The 26,232-nt window shown below is 45.7% G+C and overlaps 1 protein-coding gene across 3 annotated transcripts in view; it reads left to right on the top strand.

The window, feature by feature from the left end:
• The window catches only part of CD99L2 (CD99 molecule like 2), a 70,734-nt gene that overhangs the window by 27,192 nt on the left and 17,310 nt on the right, over positions 1–26,232 (top strand). The window contains exons 2-8 of one of the 3 annotated variants that reach the window (XM_081848180.1): positions 13,672–13,737; positions 13,980–14,018; positions 15,619–15,711; positions 17,410–17,487; positions 18,942–19,034; positions 20,762–20,797; positions 24,781–24,850. In XM_081848180.1, the coding sequence (XP_081704306.1) occupies positions 13,672–13,737; positions 13,980–14,018; positions 15,619–15,711; positions 17,410–17,487; positions 18,942–19,034; positions 20,762–20,797; positions 24,781–24,850 (475 nt within the window). The remainder of the gene's footprint in view (positions 1–13,671; positions 13,738–13,979; positions 14,019–15,618; positions 15,712–17,409; positions 17,488–18,941; positions 19,035–20,761; positions 20,798–24,780; positions 24,851–26,232) is intronic. The other 2 variants (XM_081848179.1, XM_081848181.1) reach the window with 2 other exon arrangements.

The following is a 26,232-nucleotide window of genomic DNA, read 5'->3' as shown; positions in this document are numbered from 1 at the left end:
CACTAAACAAAATGTAGCAGCTGCTTACTGCAGTCCAGCAAAACTCAGGCATTTGAGAGTCAGCATATCTCAGGCAAAACGTAAACAAAATAAAATACTAAACAAAAACTAAGCTGCAGAGTTTTCTCTGGTGAGGTGGTGGCCTTGAACTGGAATCTGGAAGTCCCAATCCAGAGTCTCACCTGATATTTCAAGGCCCCACCAACCCACCAAATTTAGCCTGCAAGAATCTGGCCCACAGCGCCAAAAGATTTTCCTACCCCTGATCCAACAAAGTAAATGCAATTGAATTAATCACCAAGGCGGTTTACAGAAATGCAAATCCAGTTGCAAGGCATTCCTGACAGTGCTGTCCTATGCATACGTGCTCAGTAGCAAGTCCTGTTGAAATCAGTGGGCCTTGCTGTGCTTGATAGGGATTGCATCCTAAGGACAACACAGATTGAGTCATTGCTGTGCTGCTGTTATCTCCTCAGGTGGTGCAAGGAGTAAGACACAGGGAAAAGCTTGGAGAGGCAGGGAGGGTCTTAATCAGGAAGTGGGCACTGCACTCTCAGGTGCCTCACCTTTTCCAGCCAAGCCCCATTGGGAGACCTATGGCAGAGCACTGGGGTCAAGAGGTCACGTGAGTAAGTGGAGCAGCTGGAACTCCAGCAGGATAAGGGCTGGGGCAGCCAAGGATGGGTGCTGGAAAGAGTAGGGCAAGAGCAGGATTAGCCACTCACAGTGACAACAAAGGTATTGTTTGGGAGGAAATGGTGCATGGAGAATGCCAAAGCTGCAGCTACGATTTGGGGTGTGTGTGTGGAGATTGGGCATAAGGCTGAAGGGAGTGTTTGCACTTTTGAGTTTAGCCTCTCTCCCCTCCCCAACTGGCAGCAGTTCACCAGATGTTCTGTACTAAAGGTGGGGAAGGACCAAGGTGGATAAAACACATACGGATCTGGATCAGCTGGTAGATGTTGGCAGTGCCGGATTTATGTACAGTGGTACTCGGGTTACAGACGCTTCAGGTTACAGACGCTTCAGGTTACAGACTCCGCTAACCCAGAAATAGTACCTCAGGTTAAGAACTTTGCTTCAGGATGAGAACAGAAATCGTGTGGCAGCGGTGCAGCAGAAGCAGGAGGTCCTGTTAGCTAAAGTGGTGCTTCAGGTTAGGAACAGTTTCAGGTTAAGTACGGACCTCCGGAACGAATTAAGTATGTAACCAGAGGTACCACTGTATAAGCTAAACAAGCTAAAGCTTAGGTCCCCACTCTCTTGGGGCCCCCAAAAATATTTAAAGAAAAAAAACACTGGATGTACATTTCCAAAATATAAGATAAAAAACAATTACTTTGATAAAATGCATATTTTGTTATGTGCAAATGGCTTTAGATGCTTATTAGGTACATAAATTACTATATAACATATATTCAACACAAATTTTGTTGTTGTTGGCAAAGGACAGCTGGACATATAAAGGGCCCCATCAAACCTAAATCCAGCCCTGGATATTGGGATGATTGCCTTGCAGTAGCTAGGCAAGGATTTCTGAAGTGCAATTGTTTAGGAAGGACAGGAGCGAAATGACCCACCCCACCCCAAATCATACTGCTGAAATTCAGAAAGCTTTTGGGTTAATCAGGAGTGGATTTCAGTGTGGAAGGACTGCGCTTTCTTAAGTCCTGGTACTAAAAGAACAACAACACCAAATTCATGGGCTCAGAATTCTCTGATTTGTATTGTGTGACCTTTGGTTCCAGTTGATGGATTTCAGGGTTGTGGTTAAAAAAAGGACAAAATAGATTGAAGTCTGTATGCCCACCCAGAAACACAACCCAGAAAATGGTACTGTTCACCATCCTTACATTGAAAATGTTCAAATTCATCCCAAACTGTAGGACATATTTATGCTGTGCTCTTACTCCATTTGGAATGTCAATTAAGGAATTCTCAGAATTGTAGTTTTGTAGAGGTGCTGAGAATTCTTTTCCTTATCCCTCCCCACAGAACTACAATTCCCAGAATTCACTGGGAAGACAACATGACTGACTGTTGAGCCAAGTTATGTTTGTAGTGTGGGCTGTTTAATATGATCCTTTTTTCTTCTTTTTTGCAGTGGGGAGCCTGCCCTTTCTTTGCTGCTTTGGACTAACCTCTTTCCCAGTCCCAGATATCAGCAGCATTATGTAGTATTATGCCTGCTATTAAATTGTCAGAAGGTGACTTTTCTGGACCTTCAATCCAGTAAAAGGTGGAATGAGCAGCTTTCATTACACAGATTTAAGGAAGTATCATTCAGGCATAATGCCAAGCTATGGTTCAATATTACCTGAACAATATCACATGGGTCTGTATGTTTCTTTCTCCTTCTTTCATGTTGTAAAACCTTTTCTTCCAGATTCTCAGCAAAAACTGGTTTGCAGATAACCCAGGAGCAAGAGAGAATAGTGCTTGCAAAGGGATATGGGAAGTGTGCAACCACAGGTGTCATGTTGAATCTGAATAAGACCAGTAGATTGGTTATTGCATTGTGGTAAACCGTGGTTTGTACCTATACTTGTTTAGCTCCCAAACTATGGTTGTGTTCCTGTTTCTCCTAGGCCCCCACCCTCTCAGCACTCACCTTTAGAAGACTGCTCTCTTCTCCATTGTGAAGCAGCTTCTGGGATTGGAACATTGTTTTTGATTCTGGTTCCCTGGCTGATCGCACACCATGGTTTTACCACTTCAGGCATAATGTCCAACAACAGTTAGGCTTGTTCAACCATGGTTTGGGTGTGATGTCTGAATTAAACCTTTATGCCTCAGCCCTATTTTCTTATCTGTGTTGCAGTTTCTCCAAGGTATGTCTAATCGAGTTACAGAATTTTAGGGAAATTCCTGGAGGGTGAATCTTATCAATAGTAATTAGCAATGACAATTTTGTGTGTGGAGGGAAAACACAATAGGAGAAGCCTCTGTCTCTCTCTTGGATTTGTTTGTGAGATTTCCAAGGGCATCCTGCTAAATTCATCTGGCGATAACTAAATAGGACTTTTGGTCTGATCTAGCAAGGCAGTTTTATGCTCTTGCTTCCTGTGTGCAATCCTCCTCTGAGTAAAATACACTTTTAGTTTAGCAGCTGCCCTGCTTTGCTTACTCTCATTTGTCTGTGCCATTCCAGACAAAAAGACCTTCTTAGATTGGTGCGGATAGCAATCCAAGGCATCAGACCCACCAAATTGTTCCGAGAATAAATAAGAGAAAGAGATGGCAATAAGCCCCAGGTGTTGGGCAGTATGCTGCATACCTAAATGAACATTGGCTTTTGGTCCTCAGACTCTTAGCAGTGCATTCCTGAGCACATTGACACAGAAGTAAGTCACTCATAAGTTCAGTGGGACTTACTCTTTAGTAAGTATGTTTTGGATTGCTGGCTGAGCCTGCCACCCTAAGCCCAGTTACTTAGAAGTAAGTTCCATCAGTATCAGTGATGTATACATTTGAGAAGAGGGTCAAGGTTGTGGAGCTGCAGTTTGAAAAACACAGAACAAAGCCACCCCCCACCTGCTACCCCTTGGCATGACTGGAACTGGGAAAGGGCTGTTGCACAGAGACAGAGAGCCCATTTTGCATGCAGAAGATCCCAGGCTCAGTCTCCAACATCTCTAGGTAGGGCTAGAGGAGATGTTGTTATTGGCTTCCTTCTGTCTTGGGAGACAATGGAGGAGTGGGCCTTTGGGCAGTGAAGTCAAACTGGTGGAGAGTTACAGCGCCTGCTGTGGCTGTAGAGACCGACGTGGGAGAGACATGTTTTGTTGCAGCTGGGGCAGGTGAAGGCATCTGGTTGTGCTGATGCAGAGGCACCATGGCGTTCCTTCTCTCTGAGCTCCTCCCAGAAGTCATTCCTTCTCTGGTCACTGCTGTGGATGCAAGATCTGTCTGTCTGTCTCCAGGCACTGCAGTCTCTGCAAGGGATTCCCACATAGCGGGGTTGATGTTGCCAGCTTTCATGTCACGTTTGCAAACATCTTTGTAACGAGAGTCGGTTTGCCAATGGGCCTGGTGCTGGAAGCCAGCTCCCCGTAGAGAAACCTGTCTGAAATTCTAGAGAGCTGCTGTAGAGAGTACTGAGCTAAATGGCTGATCCAGTACATATAAGGCATCTTCCTACATTCCTCTTTTGGAATCCAAATTCCCCAATAAAGTATTGAATTATGGCCGGGGTTTACAGTTGCTTGAGTGGATTTTGCATGGAAAAATGTTTTTCCTCAGATGTGAATCCAAGTGCCTCTCAGAAACATCTTGCCTATTGACTTCACACTGATTCAATCTTGCCATTGTCAAACGTGCCCAAAGATGTTGGCAGGCTTCCCTCAAAGGGATCATCTGACAGGGTCACAGCTCAGTGGCACAGCTCCTGGCTCTACCACCCAATGGTTTGTTAACTCATCCTGATCTCTCTGTCGCAAAGCCATTCTCTGCTGCCAGGGCTGCCACCAGTGCCAACGATAGATGCTTTGGTGAGAGATGGGTTTCCCTTGAGATCCAAGACACAGGAATTCCATGGAAAGTCCCCTTGTATTGAATGAGACCATATGTCAGTATTTTTTGGGGAAATGGTGTTCCCCCCCACCCATTTGCTTTCGAAGCCTACGTCCATACCCAGCATAAAAGCGTAAAAAGAGTGTGCTGGGTCAGGTCAGTGGCCCAGTTAGTCCAGTATCCTGTTCTCACAGTTACCAACCCAATGCCTGTGGGAAATCTGCAAGCAGGAAGTTGAGCACAAGATTATTCTCTCCTCCTGCAGTTTCCAACAACTGGCATTCAGAAGAGGGAGGGTGTGTCCAAAGGAAAATGAATTAATATATATATTTGTATTAATGTAACATTTTTATATGTAAGTGTATTTTTGTAATAATTTAAGTTGTGCATTGCAGCTTCAGTTTTCTGTACGCTGCTTAGAGATATTTTAATATATTAAGCGGTATAGAAATTAAATAACCAACCACACAATCAATCAATCAATCAATCAATCAATCAATCAATTACAGCCTCCAGCCTAGAGGCAGAATGTAGCAACCAGTATAGCCTTATCCTCAATGAATTTGCCTAATGCTCTTTCATCCCAGAGCTGGCATTGTGAGGGCAATTGCTAAGGCAAACAAACAGTAATAACAGACTGCCTATAATCTTTAAGAATTCTTGGAGAACAGGTGAGGTCCCTGCAAATGTTGCCCCTGCCTTCAAAAAGGGGGGAAACAAGGCCCAGGTTGTATTACATGACGACAACACCATCACAAGTGACGGGGGAAGCTCTTGCTCATGTTCCCATCATGTTCTGTGGAAATCCAACAGCCCAAGCAGATCCAGAATGAGGAAGCATTTTAAAGCACAGGCTCCAGCTGCAAAGGGTTAACGTCTCTCACTGTGTGGTGAATGGCTCCACTCTATAGAACTTTTATCAATAAGGAATCATAGATTCCATAGATTCCCAAGGGTCCTCTAGTCCAACCCCCTGCAATGCAGGAATCTCAAATAAGCATCCATGACAGATGGCCATCCAACCTCTGCTTACAAACCTCCAATGAAAGGAGAGTCCACCACCTCTTGTGGGGGTCTGTTCCACTGCTGAACAGCTCTGACTGTCAGAGAGTTTTTCCGAATGTTTAGTTGGAATCTCCTTTCTTGCAAGTTGAAGCCACTGGTTTGAGTCCTACACTCCAGAGCAGGAGAAAACAAGCATGCTCCCTCTTCCATGTGACAGCCCTTAAGATATTTGAAGATGGCAATCAGATCTCCTCTTTTTCAGGCTAAACATACCCAGCTCCTTCAAGCGTTCCTCATAAGGCTTAGTTTCCAGACCCTTGATCATCTTGGTTGCCTTCCTCTGCACACATTCCAGTTTGTCAACATCCTTCTTAAATTGTGGTGCCCAGAATTGGACACAGTATTCTAAGTGTTGTTTGACTGAGGTAGAATAAAGGTAAAGGTAAAGGGACCCCTGACCATTAGGTCCAGTCACGGACAACTCTGGGGTTGCGATGCTCATCTCGCTTTACTGGCCAGTGGAGCCGGCGTTTAGCTTCCGGGCCATGTGGCCAGCATGACTAAGCTGCTTCTGGCGAACCAGAGCAGCGCACGGAAATGCCGTTTACCTTCCCGCCTATTTATCTACTTGCACTTTGTGGTGTTCTTTTGAACTGCTAGGTTGGCAGGAGCAGGGACCGAGCAATGGGAGCTCACCCCGTTGCGGGGATTCGAACCGCCGACCTTCTGATTGGCAAGTCCTAGGCTCTGTGGTTTAACCCACAGCGCCACCCGCAGAATAGAGTGGTACTATTACTTCCCTTTATCTGGACACTATACTTCTGTTGATACAGCCTAGAATAGCATTAGCAGCCTAGAATAGCATTACTTGTTGGTTCTTCCACCTTCTGGGAAATGAAATTGCCAGCGAAGCAATGGAGGAATTTACATTCTTACACTCTTGGCAGAGTTTGAATTGCAACAGATAACAGGGAATTTGAAGTTTCCCATGATTACTATTTTTCTCCTTTTTGAATGTTTGGTAATCTGCTCTAGTAAGGCATCATCCAAGTCTTCAGTCTGGCTTGGCAGTCTATAGCAGACACCCACAGTAAGGTCACTGTTGTTTCTCTCTCCTACAATTTTTAGCCATTTACACTCATCTGCTTTTCATGCTCCAGGTCATGGATTTCTTCACAAGTGTACACATCCTTTATATATACTGTAATGCTACTTCTCCTCACTTCCTGTTTGGTCTATTCCTTTTGAACTGGTTATACCCCTCAATTCCTACATTCCAGTCCTGAGTCTCATCCCACCAGGTTTAAGTAGTACTTACCAGGTCGTATTTGCCACCCTTTATTAAAAGCTCCAGTTCATCTGGCTTGTTTCCCATACTCTGTGCATTTGTGTAGAGACAACTGAAATCATGAGTTGTTCCCTGCAGCTGCTTCCTTCCTGTAGTTTTTTGCCCTTTAGCAGGACTACCACCTCAGTTTCCTGTGCATCAATGAAGCTGTTATCCCCAGTGCCAGGTGATCTTTTGTTGTTCATGTTGTTTTCTCCCTCCCCCTCAAGATCTAGTTGAAAGCTCTCCTGATCAGATTCTCAAGGCTCTTGGCAAAACACATTCTTGCCAACAAGGGCACGGCACTTGAAAGGAGCCTGCTTCTGTTTTGCAGGGTGTAGACGGCTGACGGAACAGGTTGTTGCTGCCTCCGCAAATGATGGTTTGTCTGTCTTGTCAGCCAAACCGGGGGGGGGGGAGGGGGGAGAGAAAGACAACAACCACTGCCAAGGCAGAGAGAAGAAAAGAAGGAGGGACACAGAAGTTACGGGTCATTAGCTAGACAAATAAGAGAAGTTCCTCTGCAGAACTGTATGTGTCCAGCTGCTCAGGCTTCCAGTGGCTGAGGGCATTTTCTTGGCACAGGATGCAAAAGGAGACCTTTTTTCAAAAAAGCTTGCTACTCATATGTGTGTGTTTGGGTATGCATGACTGTTGCTGATATAGGATGGAAAATAGAAATCTATTTTAAGTCTTAATGTATGTTCTACCTATATGGAATTTGGACTTTGCAGCAAGGATTGGAATAATGCAAAGAAGAAGAAGAAAAAGGAGGAGAATAAGAAGGCTTTTTAATGTTGTCTGAGAACACAGTAATCAGGCCAGGGTCAAGGCTGGGGGCATGATTCAGCTCTCCAAGCCTCTCCTGACTGACCCACAGGACTCTTCCCAGCCCTGCCCCCTCTTCCAGGCCATGTCTCTCACCTGCCCTGCTTTTTACACCTTCCCAGAGTATTTTTGCCTGACTGGGCTGTCTTTGGAATTCTGAGCATTCCTCTTGGTTGCCTGGAGCCCATCCCCGTCACAGGGATTCAAACTGCCAACCTTCTGATTGGCAAGCCCAAGAGGCTTAGTGGTTTAGACCAGTGTTTCCCAACCTTTGGCCTCCAGCTGTTTTTGGACTACAACTCCCATCATCCCTAGCTAGCAAGACCCAGTGGTCAGGGATGATGGGAATTGTAGTCCCTAAACAGCTGGAGACCAAAGGCTGGGAAACACTGGTTTAGACCACAGCGCCACCCATGTCCCTCAACCAAAAGTTACTAGCCTATTAACGCTTAACACATAAAAAGCCTGTTATAATAATTTATCATCTGAGAAGAGCTACATTTTGGTATCTCTTTCCTGCTTGATTGCCTAGGGTAGTTCTCACTCACAACAGGCGACTAGTCAAGTGGATTTTTCTAGGTTTGCCTCAACCATGAGTAGTACAGCAAAGTCGCCAAATCCTTACTGTTCAGTGGAAGAAAAGTCTTTCACTTCAGTACTACTCTATGCACCATAAAGAAAATGAAGGTATCTTATGGACCCTGGACAAGCAGGAATAAAATTTCTATCATGTGTTTTCTGACGGCCAAATATTCAGCTGTGAAAAGGCCAATTTCCACACACACCCCTTCAAAAATAAATAAAAATCCTGACAGTGGTTAAACCCAAGAGCTGTGCCGTTTCTGCTTTGCACAACAATGCACTAGTAGCAGTGAATGCTATATTGACAGCCTATTATTGATCCATAAAGGTTTCGCGTTTCTCCGTTAACCTCCATGGGCAAGGCAGAGACGTTGGCTTCAATTAGCGGGCAATGCATTGTTAATCACAGCCAACTTCCAGGAAATCTCTGCTTAATGCTCTTCCGCTGTCCTAAAAAAATGGCTTCTCTTTTGCCTGTTGCGTAGTGGTGGCAACACAAGGAGGGGTGTGTGGCAGACTGTGCCTGGAAAGCATAGCTCAGTCTTTCAGTGCTAGAGCACCTCATTTGCATGCAGAAGGTCTCATGTTTAGTTCCCTGCATATCCAGTTAAAAGGATCCATAGCAGGAGATCTCTGCCCGTGGAGGGCCTGCTGCCAGTCAGAGTACACAACACTGGGTTGGATAGGACACAGAGCCTGACCTAGAATAAAGGCAGCTTCCTACACACCTCCCTTTGTAATGTTCCCGCCACCATGTCTTTCCTCCCACGACGGTGAGTCCTTCCATTGACACCCCCTTCTGACATTATACAACGTTCTAAACTTATACAATCTTACACAGCAGCAATAATTAGGGACACATTTCAATCATAAGTGCATAAGCTCTCCATGTGTTGCTTTTCATCTAGATCTGCTATTTTCTGTGCACGGCGAACATAAGCAAACGATTTGGAGTGCTCCGGAATTTACACACCCGAGTGGTTTTGCCTGGCTGGAGTGTGTCTTTTAATTCTAGTAAGGCCTTTGGTTTAGAAACAGAATCTTAGAATTGGAAGGGACCACGAGGGTCATCTAGCACAACCCCCTGTAATACAGGAATATATATATATGCATGCCAAACATGAGGTTCGAACCCTTGACCCTGGGGTTCAGAGTCCCATGCTGTACCGACTGAGCTACCCCAGGTATGTGCGGATGGAGAGGGCTGAGTGAGCAGAAGCTGCTGTAGAGAGATAATAATTACATTTGATGTTCCAGCAACTTTTATCTCTGACCCCATTGACATGTGGCCCTTGGGAAGTTTCTCAGGTGGGAATGTCACCCTCGAGCTCTATTGTATCTTAAGTTTTTATTGATTTCTTTTCAGGTAAAAAGGGTGGAGGGCAGAATACATATCCCTCAAATAAACAGAAATATGTCCCTTTAGTAAATGCTTCCAAACTGTGAAATAGATTAGATGTTGGTTTCTGTATGCAGCCCTTGGACAACAGCCCTCCATCCGAAACAGCTCCTTGCAACAGTTGCATTCTTCTGTGTTAAAAACAAACTTGTTAATTGCATCACCTTGGAGTATAATGAATTGGTGTTCTTAGCATTTATTTAATCAGGGAGAGACAGGAAAGGGAAAAGAAAAAGGGGCGGGTGAGGAGAGAAAACCTTTTCTTGCATACAAATGTAAACTTTGGGTTGCCCGTGGGCCTTTCCCTTCAGCAAGGTTTAAATTGTTTCTATTGATCCTAGGATTAGAAGAAGCATTGCGGTGGTGTGTCTGTGTACAGATGTTCATTTTGCATCTTCACCAGGCCAAAGTTGCTCTGTTTTTGAAGCTGGCTCCTAAACCATAGCAGCTGCTTTGGTACGGCAAAGCGTCAGATCTGTCCTCTTGACGCCAACATTGATGCAACTTACTCAGACAAGGGTGGGGTGGGTCAGGGTGGTGGCGAGGGTGGGACCACGAGGGGGAACATTGGTGGATTCAGGTAAGCTGCAGCGATGCTGCTATTGGGAGATCAGCTCCACCCCACCCCACTGGCTGCTTCTGCTGCACATTAGCATTCTTTTATAACTCTTGTGTACCGTTTTCTCAGAAAGCCATCATGGCTTGTCCTCTTCTCTGCAGAGTTCCCCAGTGTCACTGCTGAGATTGAGGAGGAAGCCAACAGGCACTGCCACCCACTGGACTTGGTTGCAAGTCCAAAGACAGGCAGGAACACAGGAATCTCCCTTATAACAAGTGAGACCATCTATCTCAGTACTGCCTACACTGGCTGGCAGCTGCCATCCACGGTTTCGGACAAGGAGTCTCTCCCAGACCTACCTGGAGAAGCCATGGAGGGTTTTACCTGGGACCTTCATGCAAAGCAGATGCTCTGCTGCTGAGCCACAGCCTTTCCCCCAGACATATTCCCTTAGTAGCATAGGGCTACTACATAAGGGCTACTACCACATAAGGAAAGGTAAAGGCAGCCTGGTGTCATGGGTGGAGTAGAAAACTGGGACTTGAGATACCTAGGTTTCATTTTCGGCTTTGTTTTTATTATGCTGTGAACTGCCCTGAATTCAATAGAGTCGGGAGGGGTCCCGAGGGTCATCCAGTCTAACCCCCTGCAATGCAAGGGCAGTATACAAATTTAATTAATAGATACATAGGGTCAGATTCCCCACTCAGCCATGAATAGCCAGTGTTGTTAGCCAGTAACTACGTCGTAGCCCAGTCTACCAGACAGAGTGATCACAAGGATAGAATTGGTGGTTGTGGTGGTAGGGATTGCCCTTATGGCCACAATCCTATTCTCTAGGGGTGGGGAAGCTTTTTCAGGAGCTACATTCCTTGGGGGAGGGGTACCATTCCAGGAGACCGAATCAGTGGGTGGGACCAAAGCAAAGGCGGGCAGAGCAAGGAATGTGAGCCTTACCGTTGCGACTGGACCTTGTAGGCTACATCCCAGCCACATAGGAGTCGGACATTTTTGCACCCCTCCCCTTTGCCCCTGCTCTCTCCCCTCCTCCCCGGTTGAAATGCTGACATTCGCTTCCTTCCAGCCCTGGTGCATTTCCCCATTGTTGCTGGCCTTGTCACTCGAGCCTTAAATTTATTCATGGAAGATGTCAGAGCTCAGGTGGCAGCAGCTAAATCCATTTAGCAGCTGGAATCCAAGGGAAGCCATTTGAACATTCTCGTTTTTGCGTTAACTTCGCATGTGACGAGAGACGTAAAATCTTGGATGTGTGAAGGCAAAAACGCATCAAGAGCGGATAGGCTAACAGTCGGTAATGGGGGAGTAAAAGTAACAATAATAAAAGGCTCCCAAGATGAAGGATTAAAGGCTGCAACCATCAGTAGAGGGAGAACTCAGACCTGGGGCTCAAATGCGGCCCCTTGGGACTCTCCTCAGGCCATGCCTCCTCCGCAGACCCCAACCCTCATTTCCTCTGGTCCACAGCCTCACCAAGTCCTTTTGCCTGACTGAATTGTGTCCTTGAACTCTGATATTGTTTCTTCACTGCCCAGATGGAGGCTGCAGACATGCCTTCAACTTGGGAGAGATGTAGTTTGCTTTACAAAAGAGGCACTTTTTGCCTCTGGCCACACCCACTGTTGGTCCCAGGAAGCTTGTTCACAAGGGAATTTGGTCCTCGGGCTGGGAGAAATGGTACCGGTATTTGTCCTGCTTCTGTTGTGCTCCAGGCCCTCCAGACAGCAATAATACTGGTAGTATTGGGGAAGCATCACAGAACAACAAATGAAGCAGAGTAAATTCACCTCCAGCGTACAATTCTGGTATCAAGAATACATTGCAGAATACACCTGCAATAAAACACCCGTCTTGAGGGGTCCTTGGTCTCTCCCCACAACCACTTTCTTCATTTCAGCAGTCTAGTTTGGGGAAATAGGTGTGTGTGTGTGTGTGTGTGTGTGTGTGTGTGTGTGTGTGTCTATTGTTAAACAGTCCAGAGTCAGAAATCCTTATTTACCGTAAATCACTCAGAGATCTGCCATAATATCATTATCTCAATTTTGCCCTCCCTTCCACCCCTTTCAGTGCAAATATAGAATTATTATCTTTCATCTTGGAATGCGTTTTGCTAAAAGATGCAGTATTGTTGTTTCTTATTCTCTCCCCCCCCCCCCTTCTCTGCTTTGTCAGATGATGTGCCAATATTTTTACAGTGTTTTCCCTCCAAACGTATAATAACCAGGAGAACATCCACAGATGAGTGGCACATTGAGAGATGGAAGAATCAGTAGGCTCTGCCTTGACAAACATGAGTGAAGCCCATGCATTTATAGACAAAGAGAGACAAACAGAGAACCTAAACTCTGACTTGCCCTGCAATTTCACAGCGATGAGATTTTGGGAAAGTGGCTGAACCCAATGGGAAGGGACAGATTTGAAAACGTGTCACAAGCTGAAGCAATCTGGCTAAATGCTGCCTTGCCACCTTCTGTTTTCAATTGATGACCTCCCTGTATTGGGGATTAGAGACTGGTCATGTAGTGGTTAGAGCAGTGGTTCTCCAAGGGTGTGGCAAGCCTGGTGGGAAGATTCAAGGGCAATCAAATAAACATTTAAACATTTCTGTGTTGAATGTCTATACAATCAGAAATGGTATTCACGCCTCTCTTCAAGAGCATTGGCTATTCTTCTACAGTTCTACATATTGCGGTGAACAGTGATTTTCAACTCTTGACAACTAGGAAAGACCAGAAAAGAGTAAGGCTTCTTTGTGCTGATGAGAAGATGAAAGCTTGTTCTGTCTCAAAACAGACCTTATATAAATGAGATTACCCAGCAAAAGTAAGCTCACACCTCTCATTGAGTCTGTATACCTACTTAAGGTACATATGTAAGAGGCTCATTTATAATTATATTTTGGGAATGATTCACGTTCTTATATAACTGCATTGTTTTATACATTCTGGATGCCTCACAATCACATTCTAAAGTAGTTGTGTTGTATGTTATAAATCAAGCACTGCTAGGAGTGGTTTCTTTTTGTTTTCCAATGGATTTATTCCCAATTTAAAAAAAAACAACGAGCAAATTTTTATTCTGAAAGTGTGGTCCAGATAAAATTTTCTGAGGACCACTAGGTTAGAGGGTCAGAGTAGGACCTACTCAGCCACGAAGCTTACTGGTTATGCGTGCATGTATATATGTGTTTATATGCCTCCATCTGACTGGGTTCCTCCAGCCACTCTGGGCAGCTTCCAACAAATTAAAACACAACACGACATCAAACATTAAAACTTCCCTGAACAGTTGCTGTCACTCTGCCTGCCTGTCTACTTCACAGGGTTGTTGTGAGGATGCAGTTCGGCTGGGGAGAACTAGTATAGCTCCTTGAGCTCCTTAGAGGAAAGGTGGGATATAAATGCAGCAAATAACTTACCTGTGCTATTTCTTTGTCTCTAGGATATGCCGATGATTCTGAATTGAATTTAGAGGATGCGCTGGATGATGGCATTCCAACGAAACGGCGTAAGTCACCCTTGTGCTGGAGAGAATTGGGTGGGGTGAGCAACCTGCATTATATATTGATGTTTTCACAGATGCAGGCACCTCCTACAGTTATTTACAGCTTAATAATAAACTCAGTGGGTATTGAACTCTATGGGACTTGCTTTTGAGTACACATGTGCTTGTGCTGTGAGATTCAGTGAACTTTTAATTCTTCATCCAGTTAAAATGTCCTTCCTTCCCTCTTTTTGTCTTAACTACAGCTACTCCCAAGCCACCCAAAAAGCCTTCCAGCGGAACAGGTGAGATGTTTTCCCATCTCTTATTTATAGCAAAAGAGTGGAGTGAATCAGGGGCAAGTTGCTGTTTGCAGGTGGGATTTAATCACATAGCAGCAAATTCAAGTTCTGCAATCAAAGATGATTTGAAGCTGTTGGCACAACTAACCTGCTTTGCTCCATAGAAAAGAAATGGACTTTCTGCAGTAAGGAAAGTGATGGGGAAATGCATTGGAATCACATTTGCTTGACAAGTCATTGTCTAACCTCCCTGCAAACAAATCAAAATGAGTGCGTGATAAATAGCTGAAAACATCTAGACTCCATACAGACTTTGTGCAAACAGATCATGAGCAAACCCAGAAGGGACCAAACCCAGCAGAAATTGCTATTTGATTTAGAGACAACTAAGTGTTTCTGGGTAGGAATGGCAACTATTGATTGCAGGTTGTGGGGTTTGACAGACACTGCAAATGCTTTCTTTTTCTTCTTGTGGCTGATGCTGGCTAATGGAGTGGTAGGGGCCTCTGGTTGGGTTGTAGGGGCAGGATGAAGAAGCAATGCAGAGAACCAACTGGGCAAAGAAGTCCCAAGGCTCCTGCTTCCACCAAAATTGCCACATGGCTTGGTCCTTCCCCATTCCACCTCTTTCACCTGGCGGGGGGATGTGGCGATGGAGGAAGCACATGCATGCAGCTCTGCCTCCCCCAATCTCATGTGTGTGAAATGTTGCAGTGAATCTGAGTTAATGGAACTGAGCTCAACAAACTTGACTCCTTAGGTGGGCCACTGCCAGGGACTAGCTGGGCAACAAGGAGTTGTGGAAGGCAACAGCTGGGGAACCCCCAAGGGAAATCCCAGAGGAAGAAGGCTCAAAGCCTGCAGATTGGTGGTGGGACAATTAGAGGGAGAAGATTGGGAGGAGGGCCTGGATGCTGAAGGGGCAACAGGGTTTAGTGAGCAGGAAGAGCCGGTGGCAGGGAACAGTTCAGACTCTGAGGCTGAAACAGAGGTGAGGGGTCAAGGGGCACCTGAAGAATCCAGGGAGTCTCCCTCTCCTGCTGCAACAAGTTTCCTCCCCTTTAGTCTCCAAGAATGCGCAGAATAATTAGGGCAGAACAGAGGTCAGAGATGTGCAAGCACAGTTTGAGACTGCTTGGGAAATACCCGGGAGAAAGGTGGGAAGGCAGGGACCTTCAGTCCTGGCAACTGCTCCATAGCGGCAATGCCTACTGGGAAGAGTTGCTGAGCAGTATGCCATTTCCTTGAATAAAGAGTTAACTTCGCTGACAACGGAGCCCTGCGTCTTTCTTGCTGACCTGCAGCTGACTCCAACCTTTACAGCCACACCAGTAACGAAAACACTGTACCAGGCACACCAGTCGCAGGAGTGTCTGTATTTTAGTGGAATGCTGTCACTGCCAGAATCTCCCTGTGCTGCCTTAGGGAGTCCCTCTTTCATTATGCCATCCTGGCCTGCTTTAAAGGGTTGTTGTGAGGGTAAAATGGGATAAGCCAGGAACTCCTTGGAGAAGAAGAGAAGATACACATGGTGCAGGAAAACCCAACCACCTGTGGCTTATTTGTCTCTCTGTGTGTGCTTCTGTATTTATCTGCCAAATAGGTGACTTGGACTTGGCTGACTACTTCGACACCCCACCAGAGATGACAACTAAATCAACCAAGGTGACCACTGGTCCTTATCCAAGGAAACCAGGTGAGTCCTTCCTTTCTCTGCTAAGCTTTATTATAGCAGAAGGACGGGAACCTCCAGATAATTGTTGGGCTCCAACTTCCACCAGCTTTAGCCAGCATGGCGAATGGCAAAGGATGATGGGAGCTGTAGTCCAGCAGCACATGGGGCAGGGGAGGCCCACAGGTTCCCCATCCCTGTTTTATACCTACATTTCCTAAACGCCTGAGCCACCCACTGTCAACCTTCACAGGATCGAGAGCCGCAAGTTCTTCCTGTTGCTCCATTTTGGTTTCCATCTCTGCTTTTGCTTCTCCCTTCTCCCGTCTCTCCTTTTCTTTTACTTCTTGGTGGGGGGCATTGTTTGTACCAGGGGTGGGGAACCTCTCTGCCCTTCTAGGGGGTCCCCATTCCTCACATAAGGCTGTTTCTCTCCCCCCAAACCACACCCACGTGACCCGCACCTGATGTCATATGTGTCATGACTTCAAAGGAACAATCAGGAGGTTGAAGTGATTGTTCCTTTGCTGGCCCCACACTTTGTTCCAGGAGTGCAAAGTGGTTTCCACCGAAATAGCTGCTAAAAAAGAGGGTTCCCCCCTTCCCCTCGAGCTACAGCAGCACAGAGCTGTTTCAGTGCCCTTTTTGCAAGCAGCCCCATGCTGGTTTTTTGAGTCTCTTGTTCTCTGCACAAGGCTGTTTTGCAGAAGAGCTTTCAAGCCGACCCATGCTACTCTTTGAAGTTCCAACAAGTCAGGAGTGCAGCGTCACCTGACATTACAGTGATGTCAGGTGACTGATAGGTAGTTGGTGGCCTTGCCCACCTGCCAGATTTCTCCTGCTAGGGATCCAGGAGATAAGGATCTGGCCCTGCAGCCAGAAAATGTTCCTCACCACTGATGTGTACTATGACCCAGCGCATATGGACACAACAGGCTCCTAGTGCTGTTGTTTTTTGCTCATGGAAAGAGTTGTATGTGGGTGTTTTGTCCAATATTGCTTGTGGGGATGGGAGGGGAGAGTTGGGTTGTATCTCCTAACTCCACCCTAGTTGTTGTGTCCCCTATTGACTCTGCCCCCCTTGGCTGTACTTTATTAATAACAATAATATTTTATTAAGAGAATTTCATTTATGAAAAAGTAGAGTGAGGAAAGAAAGGGGGGGAGTGAGTGAGAATGAAAAAAAAAAACTGCTAAATTGCCATACATTAATATACAGATGTGTATATTCTTAATATCCTGATACACATATAATTGTTAGTAACCTAATATATTCTGCGTAAACTCATTCAAAATATCATTGTATTTATGCAAAGACAGTCTGCAGCTATAAGCTGCCCATTCATAGGTTGCCATTGTCATGTTGTCAAGTCATTGATTAAGGGGAATCGTATCTCTCTTCTTCCAGTTCATCAGTTATCAGTCTCTTGGCCACCATTAGGGTGTGTAGAATCCATTTCTGCTGTCCTGTTGTCAGTTTCATACAATGGGTATATATAGTTCAAGAGAAAATTCACCTCTTAAAATCTTAACCCCGTCCCCAATAGTGTTTTGTTTATACAGTCCCCTGGCCGTACTTAGGGTGGGTGGGCAGTGAGAAGAGAGCAGCTCCCCTGGAAGAGGCTCCTCCTGTGGCTTATATTGCTCCTGCCAATCTTTTCATTCTTTACCCAACCGCCACCACTTTCTGAGTCACCTTCCCTTGTGTCCCTCTGTCTTCAGATGATATCCACTGGAACGTGATGCATACCACCACCAAGCAGCCCAAAACCACCAAGGCTCCACCCAAGAAGGTCCCAGGTAAGGGACAACCTCTACAGAGCGCACAAGACACCCATGGCTCATGCCAGGAATGTGTCAAGGAACTTCTTACACTTTTTCTTCCTGGATAGTGTTATTTTCCCTAGGAAGTGAATCAAGTGTGTGATACTCCTGGGCCTATTCTGGCATACCATTCCACAAACAGGGCAACCGTGGACGTCCCCATGCCCACTAGCTTTCATAAGTCTTGGCCAACATGATAGAGTACATCCAGGGACAAAGTTGTACCATTGTTTCTCCTGCTCCCATCCTTACTGCTTTGGCCTCAAGTGGGAGGATGAGGGTGCAGACAATGCTGTTAAGTGCAGGGCATGTCTTGCAATATACCCTGTTTCCCCGAAAATAAGACAGTGTCTTGTAGTAATTTTTGCTCCCAAAGATGCGCTAGGTCTTATTTTCAGGGGATGTCTTATTTTTCCATGAAGAAGAATACGGTATACATTTATTGTCTAATTGTGAGTCAGACAGACTCCATCAGGGCAGAGCGAGCAGCAGGGGGCAGCTTGTCCTGGCAGTGGTGCGGGCTCTCTGAACAGCTGAACAGCTACGGCTGCGCTGCGGCCAATCACTGAGCTGCATGGTGGCGCCCGCCGCTACAGTCCAGAGGAGTCGGACGCCTTACGGTAGCTTCGGGGGCCTTATATTCCAGGGAGGCCTTATGTTCGGGGGAGGCCTTATTATCGGGGAGGTCTTATTTTCGGGGGGATGCCTTATATTACAGCGAGAGGCAAAACTAGCAGTAGGTCTTATTTTCGGGGGATGTCTTAAAAGCTCTAAAGCATATAATAATCTAATACAAATTCAAACTGGGAAGGTTCCGTTACTTTGTTTTGTTTTCAAAAGCCAACCTAGAGGGAGGAAAAGTATAAATAGACGTATTCATTCATTCACTCATTCATTCATTCATTCAAAGACCTCTTCATATTTTCCTGCAATTTCAACTACTCGGTAATTCAGTTATGACCTGTTACCACTTTGCACAGAGGTTGCCCTGCACAGTGGATCAAGCTGCAGGGAAAAGCACATACTGTCTTTACCAGTTTGAATTTGTATTAGATTATTATATGCTTTAGAGCAGTGGTTCACAATTAGGTAATTACTGAGGACCCCCTGTTTTTCAAAAGCCAAGCCATGGACTCCCCTTATGGTAAATTTTAGTAACTCTTATTTAACTCTGCAAAGCAATTTTTTGAACAAAATGTGGGGTAGCCCCTAATAAGCAGATAATTTTGGCATACTAAAAAAACAGGCCATAAAAATCTGTGATACTACCATGTAAAAATGACAAAAATATAGTTGGGGGGGGAGGCCAGGGATGGGGCCATAGACCCCCTGGGTGCGTTCTGTGGACCCCCAGCGGTTCCCTAATTGGTAACCACTGCTTTATAGAGCAACAGATGCATTCAGTAGGTAATCCATGTGCTATTTCCCAGCCAAAGATCCAATGGATTTCGACTTATCTGATGCTTTGGATGGCCACAACCCTGGACAAGGTGGAGGAACGCCTAATGTAAATCCTGGTGGAGGTAAGTTGATAGATCAGTATTAGCTTTGTGCTTTACTTCTAAATTTTAGATGATTTGGCCAGCATTTTTCTCACAATGGTTGAGCATCCCAACCTCAATGGTGCTTAATATGCATCAAACTTTGACCCCAGATATCATAGAACTGGGTGGCTTGGAAGAGACCACATGGATCGCGAGTGGCATTATAATAGGAATTGGGAACCCTTTACAACTTCCCATAGGTTCCCATAGTGCGAACCCCGTCAGCCACAAAAAAAATGTCTACCAGACCAGGCTGCTTGCTGAACGTATCAATGTTAGCAACATATATCTTCTCCATTCACTTTCCCAAAGAAACATTTTGTACAGTTTCCCTCCCTGGTCATCAGGAGATGATTCTCCAGGAGGCCAAGTGAGGTGCTGTTCACAAGTCAAGCCTAGCCAACCCACGTAGGATGAGCGAGTTGACTTGGGTGAGCATCTGTGTGTCACCTTTCCCTCTGATGCAGCCAGGTGCAGTGGTTGTGGATGGGCCCAGCTTAAAGCGGGAGAGGTGACCCATGGCATTAGGGCCCAGAGAAGCTGGTGGAGGAGGCCCCACTTATTTCAAGCCCAGAAATCTTAGCACGTAGATTGGGTGAGTTGAAACAGAGGTCCCACTGAGTGAAGGAGATTCCCCTTGTCAGCCAAAACTGAGTTGGAAGAATCCACTTCCTTTAAGGCTGCTGTGCTCACACTTTCAGCCATCTGTGGGGCGTATAGGAAGGACTCTTTTCTCATGTTGATGTTACAGCAAACCAAACCTCTGATGCAGCGAAAGTCTTGGGGTGGCAAACAAAACAGGATACCTTCTCATGGCCAAAGCTTGACAGCTCAAAAGGCATACAGGAAGTCTGGATGACATGTTCAAGTCACGCTTGAGTCTGCCGTAGGAAGGGGTTGTTGTACTTCCCCATTGCACAAAGAAAGCCCTTAAAATAGCAATGGGAAAGGGACACAAACACACATTTTTGCCAAAAGGTAGGTCACTGTGACTTCACCTCTGGCTTTATGGCTGTGCTTATTGGTTCATGGGATTCACTGCATGAATCAACAGCACAGGCATAGTAGAGTGGATGAACAATAGTAATTTAAACAGAGGACCTGTAATAAATGTTGCAGCGTGGGGTGTTGCTGTTCATGGTTGCATTCCATTCCTCGTTCCCTGCCCCATCCCAGCTGTCAACATTCTGTGGCCTTAGAGCATGCTTAGTCCTAATGTGGGGCTAATTTGGGGTTCCCTCCCCTCCATAGGGTTTTTTCTAAAGGTTTTCTGGACTTTGGCAGGTGGTAGGGCTCCCCCAAATCTGCTGAGGACTCTGACTTGTGCACGGCTGGTGCTGCAACATAAGTGGTGGCATTTGCACCCTGGACATTGCATATAGAAGAAGTGGTCACGTTGATGCTTTGCTGTGAGAAACACATGGCCCTCAGCTTTAAACCTCCTCTCCCCTTCATATGACCTGTTTGGCCAGATAAATTTCCTTATGGATCATTCATGTCTCCCTTGTTTGTCTCCCTCCACCCTATCCATATAGGTATCACTAGAGAAATAAACAGATGTGTTGGCAGAATGTTCATGTTATTGATACCAACTTGCACTCTTTTTTTCCTAAAACATGTGTAATTTGCTTTCATCGTGTTGCAAAACCTAAATCAACAGCTGCTATTTTCTGTGATCAGTTAATGAATAAAGAATCCTGTTCCAGGCTCGAAAGGTACAGGTGGAAGAGGTGGAAAACCTGGTAAGGAGTCTTGGATGGGCTCCCAGTTGCTACCTTTCCCCTTCCTGTCACAATCCTTTGTTTTCTGCCGTCCACTCCTTCTAAGCACGGAAAATCCATCCTGTTACTTATCTCTGGTTCTGTGCAATGCACTGGGGGCGAGGGGGGATTTTAAATGCTGAACGCCTCTACTAATTTTCCCTTTCAATTAGCATTCTCTTATTTTCACATTTATTATTGACTTGGTCAACTTCAGATCTTGTGAGATGGCCATTTGCTGTTCCCTGCGTTACTTTTTTCCAAAAATGAAACACTCTAAGAAAGGCTGTCATTACGAAATCGAAAACCGAATAGTGATCCATTTTGTACATCACAGCAAGCTGTAGCTAATAGTTTACCATCATGGTTCCTAGAGGGCACTTTCACTCCATCCCACAAGTAAGCAGAGGAAATAAGCCATGATCCCTAGCTTAGGTGTGCATCTGAGCCAGGCACAATGGTCTGTTTTGCTCCAGCAACCCATCTTCAGTTACTACAGATTGTGGCTTCCAGGGAGCAAAACCAACTGTTGTCCCTGGTTCAGATTTAACCTTAAGGCAAGAATTGTGGTTTGTATCTTCTGCCCACTAGTGGGAAGGAATGAAACAGATGGAGAAAGGCATAACCACAGTTTAAGGGAAGGTGTGGCCTAATATCACACTGCTGGAAAGCTTCAAGGAGGGATGGGGAACCTGTGACCCTCCAGTTGTTTCTGGACTACCTTGGCCATTGGCCGTGCCGGCTGGGTGTGACGCAGGGCAGAAGATCCCTCACCCCGGTTCAGAGCCAGTTCCTTCCTGTATTTATGTGGAGAGAGCACACGGGGAGGAGTGTCCAGGGAACACTTTTATTTGTTTTCCTGTTACCTAAAGCAGCACTTCCTCTTTTTCTTTTTCTTTTTCTTTTTCTTTTTCTTTTTCTTTTTCTTTTTCTTTTTCTTTTAAGCTGAGAGAGGTGCTTCCCGTCAGGGTTGTTGTGGGCCAGTTGCACTATTGACCTGACCGTCAGCATCATTATAAGACAGGGACAGGGAACCTTTTGCTTGTGGGCCAAATGTGACCCATAATGTCTCTCCATTTGGCCTGCCAAGCCATTTTTAGAAAGCCATGCCCTACCCCTGACATTATGATGGGTAAAGGTGAGGTGTGAAAGGGATAAACAAGAATTCAGGTTTACTTTGAATTGTTCCTCTGCTTGAGCAAGGCAGACTCCCAACCACCCATCAACTGATGCGTGGTGAGAGCACAGCTTAATCAAGGGGGGGGGAGCAGTTCCCACTGAATGAAAATAGGACTGATAGGAAAAGGGCTTTCAAACACCCCTGTGCTATTCTTCAAATCTCCGAATTTCAACGGTTTAAGGAGATGCTTACAAAGGGCTTACAAACACCCCTGAGCTGTGATTTGAAGTCCTAACAATTGGCGCTTCAAAGTGCAGCATGATGTCAGGTGATTGACATATGGGTGACCCCATGCACCTGCAAAATTTGGCCTGCCAGAGTCTGGGGAAATTTAGATCTAGCTTGCTGGCCAGAAAAGGTTATCCACCCCTGTGATAAGGGCCTGTCTTTATATTCTCCAACCAGTGGGGCCTGGGAGAAGGATTTGCCATCTAGCTTTTCCAGTTCTCCTTTTTCTTTCCCAGCTTCCTCCTCTGCCTGCTCCCTTCTCCTCTCCACTGCTATCCAGCCTTGTGGGTTCCTTGCTTGCTTGCTTCTACCCACAGTATCACGTGGGAGAGTTTGGAAATTTGTACATGATGTGTTTGGTCTTGAATTCTAAGCAAGCAATAACAAATTGATCTGTGTCTTAAGTTTTTGTAAATTTTTTCTATACCACTTCATTTCTGAGGTTTCAAAGCGGCGTACATAAGAATTATAAAAGCATACAGCAGATAAAATCAATTAAAATGAATCATCTTGCATGTGGCTGATCAGAGCTGTTGTTATCCCAGCTGGCCATTGCCAAAGCATGGTGTGTATTTGTTTCCTTCTTAGCTACTGGAAAATTTCCTGCGCAACATTAATGCCGAAATGTTTGACTTTGAGTTTAGCGGGTTGCATAGGAGGAGAAAGACCTGGAACTATACACACAGCTGTAGAAATCACTTTGATTCCCACCCCCAGATGACCTTTAATGATATATTGACCTACATTGATATCTGCCATCACTTTGTCTTGTTTTAAATAGTTGTTCAGATTTTTAAAATTTATTTTTATTATTGTTTTGTATTGTAAGCCACCTTGTTTGAGTACATGCCCTGAAAGGTGCACATAGGTCACATAGAATTGTAGAATGGGAAGTTGGCCTCAAAATACTTTAAAATTAATAGAAAATAGGGTTCTGAAGTGATAAAATGCTCCAGGTGTTGGGAGGCAAATCAGAAGTTTTGAAACTCCCTTTTGTGAAAACACACATACAGGAAAAAACCAACCCCATGAGAATAGAAAACTAGCGCAGATGAAACGAAGGTTAGAAATCTACCCTATTGTCCTAGTGTTCTGTTTTCATTTGCAGCGAGTTTATATTGTGTGTGCACGCGTTCAGAATGCGTATCCCCCCTCACCTGTAGCCTGAAATGGTACATTCGGGTTGCCAAGTGAAAAAAGAGAGAGCAGGACTTTTATTGTTGCGTTAAGCGGGGATTTCAGCAGCCGAAGCTCATCACGACAGGCGAAGAGGAGGATAGTGCTACTGCCCTTTAATGGAGGTGTTTCTACACATCTATTCAGAAGCTACACCTTCTGAAATTCCCCACCTACACAACACACCTATTAGGCACAGTGTTTCTCAGATTTCGGTCTCCAAGTCTCTGTTGCCAGACTACAAATTCCATCACTCCTGACCACTGATCCTGCTAGCTAGGGATGGTGGGAGTTGTGGTCCAACAACAGCTGGGGACCCAAGTTTGAGAAACACTGCATTAGAGGTAGAGGGGCCCTCTCTTCTTCACCTGCCCGCCCTAACCAGTCCTCCTAAAGGTCCCAGCATCATCATGTCTTGCAGGAGGACATCCATTAGTTAGTCCTGCACACTTAATTCAGTTTTATGAATTTAGCAAACCTCAGCAGATTGCTAAAACACACACAGAGTTTTCCATTTCTGGAAGTGTTTGGTTTGAATAGTCATGCTGTTGTAGAACGATTCTTCCTACCTTTAATTCCAATAGGGCAGGAGGGGGGAACTTGTGGACCTACAGATGTTGGTTGGACTGCAACTCCTATCATCCCTGATTGGTCACACTGGCTGGGGGGTGATCGGAATTTGATTCCGACAGCACTTGGAGGTCTGCAGGTCTACCCCCCACTCTACTGTAGGGATACCGTAACATCTGTAGATGTTATTTCTTAAGAAATAATTGTTTTTAGTTTTGCCACATCTTTTGACTGCACTGGTCCCAAGAGCAGCGCACAGAAATGCACACTAAAATACTAAAGCAGCAGTCTGTATAAAAACCCGAACAGTTCCGTCACAGGAAAACACACACCAAAAGCAACAACCAAATAAATAATCCAGCAAAACCACAAACAGACACAATAATGGGAGTTGCACCAGTATCAAGCTGGCATATCTGTCTTGTGTGCACTAAAATGATGGCAGAAAATCTCTTGCCACAGAGTATGGGATTCCAGAGTGCTCTTTGCTACCCTTCTTCAAGGGCAGCCTCACATAGGGCAAGTTAGAGTAGTCTAGAAAGTATTTGAGTATGCTCAGCCAATGGCAAGCGAGGGATGGGGCATTGACTCAGAGTTGCCCTTGTTGTTGTTGTTTTGCTTCTTCTCACATCTTAAGTCCTTGTTTCCCAACCTAACCAGCACCAGTCCAACTAAGAAATGCTTCTCTTCCTCCTGAATGCAACACTTAAAGCCATCTTCCTTTTAACAAATAGGAAACAAATGTCTTTTGGAACCTAAAAACTATTTCATGGGCTAATACAAGCAATTCCATCCCCTTCCAACCTTTCAGGGTTTTCGGATGATGACTTGGCTGGAATTGTGGACGAGGGTGGCTACCAGCCAGATAAAAAGAAAGGTAAGTTCTCTTTTTGTTGCTTAGCTAAGAAAGGGGACACCAACAAAAAGGGACACAAAGTACATTTTTATATTGGCAGTCCAATTGCAAAGTTAATGCCTGTAGAGCAGGGATGGGGAAATCTGTGGCACTCCAGACTAAAACTCCCATGATCCCCGACAACTGCCCTTGTGTCAAAAGCGAGCCAGAAGTAAATCACACCCCACTAGTTGGAGTTAACTCACGACACGGGTGGCGCTGTGGTCTAAACCACTGAGCCTCTTGGGCTTGCCGATCGGAAGGTCGGTGGTTTGAATCCCTGCAACGGGGTGAGCTCCCATTGTTCTGTCCCAGCTCCTGCCAACCTTGCAGTTCGAAAGCACATCAAAGTGCAAGTAGATAAATAGGTACCGCTGTGGTGGGAAGGTAAACGGTGTTTCCATGCGCTGCTCTGGTTCGCCAGAAGCGGTTTAGTCATGCTGGCCACATGACCCGGAAGCTGTACGCTGGCTCCCTCGGCCAGTAAAGCAAGATGAGCGCCGCAACCCCAGAGTCGTCTGCGACTGGACTTAACTGTCAGGGGTCCTTTACCTCTGCCTTTTTATGCACCAACTTGGCAGAGTGTAAGGACGAATGAGCGCAGAGCTTGCCCCCAAGAAGCAGTTGCTAACACTGAAGTTCTCCCTGTCCCCACAGCTGCTAAGTCCCCTTCTCCCCAGGGTTTTTTCCAAGGAATCTGAGACTGTCTGCTTTTGCTTCTCCTGTTTCATGCCCCTTCTGGTTCTGGGAGACCAGGTGGGAGGAGAGCTTGTTGCAGCAGGAGGGGGAGACACCCATGACACTTCACCAGGAACACTCATCTCTCTCTCTTGGCCTCCTCCCCTGCTTCAGCTTCTGCCTCTGATTCTCTGCCACCGACTGTCCCATCTCATTGAGCCCTGTTACCTTTTCAGCATCTGACCCCACCTCTTCCCAGTCATCTCTCTCTTCTTGTGACTGCTCATCATTGTCCCACCACCAATCCCTGGACTCTGAGCCTTCTTCCCTTGGGGGTCCCCTAGCTGGTTCCTCCCACCATTCCTGTGCGTCCAACCGGTCCATGATACATTGCTGGCTAGTGCTGGTGGGAATCATATTCCAGCAACATATCCAGGACCACAGGTCCCCCATCTGGTATAGGAAGCTGAGACCACTGGGTCCACCTTGCTCAATGCTGTTTACAGTCTGGCAATGGCTTTGCAGACAATGGACAGGAGCCTTTCATCTTGCTATGAGGACGGCAAGCATTGAATGAGGGGGCTTTGTATATGCATAGCTACACCCCTTCCCTGTTTAGAGATTAGGTGTCCGACTGAAACAGTGGGCAGGAAATGATTCTACAGCTTCCTTGATAGGTGGCCAGTCATT

Source organism: Podarcis erhardii (assembly GCF_964252035.2).
Source record: "Podarcis erhardii genome assembly, chromosome: Z".
In the NCBI taxonomy this organism is placed as follows: Eukaryota; Metazoa; Chordata; class Lepidosauria; order Squamata; family Lacertidae; genus Podarcis; species Podarcis erhardii.
The sequence above is the reverse complement of the archived record's forward strand: the minus strand, read 5'-3'. Positions and strand labels throughout refer to the sequence as shown.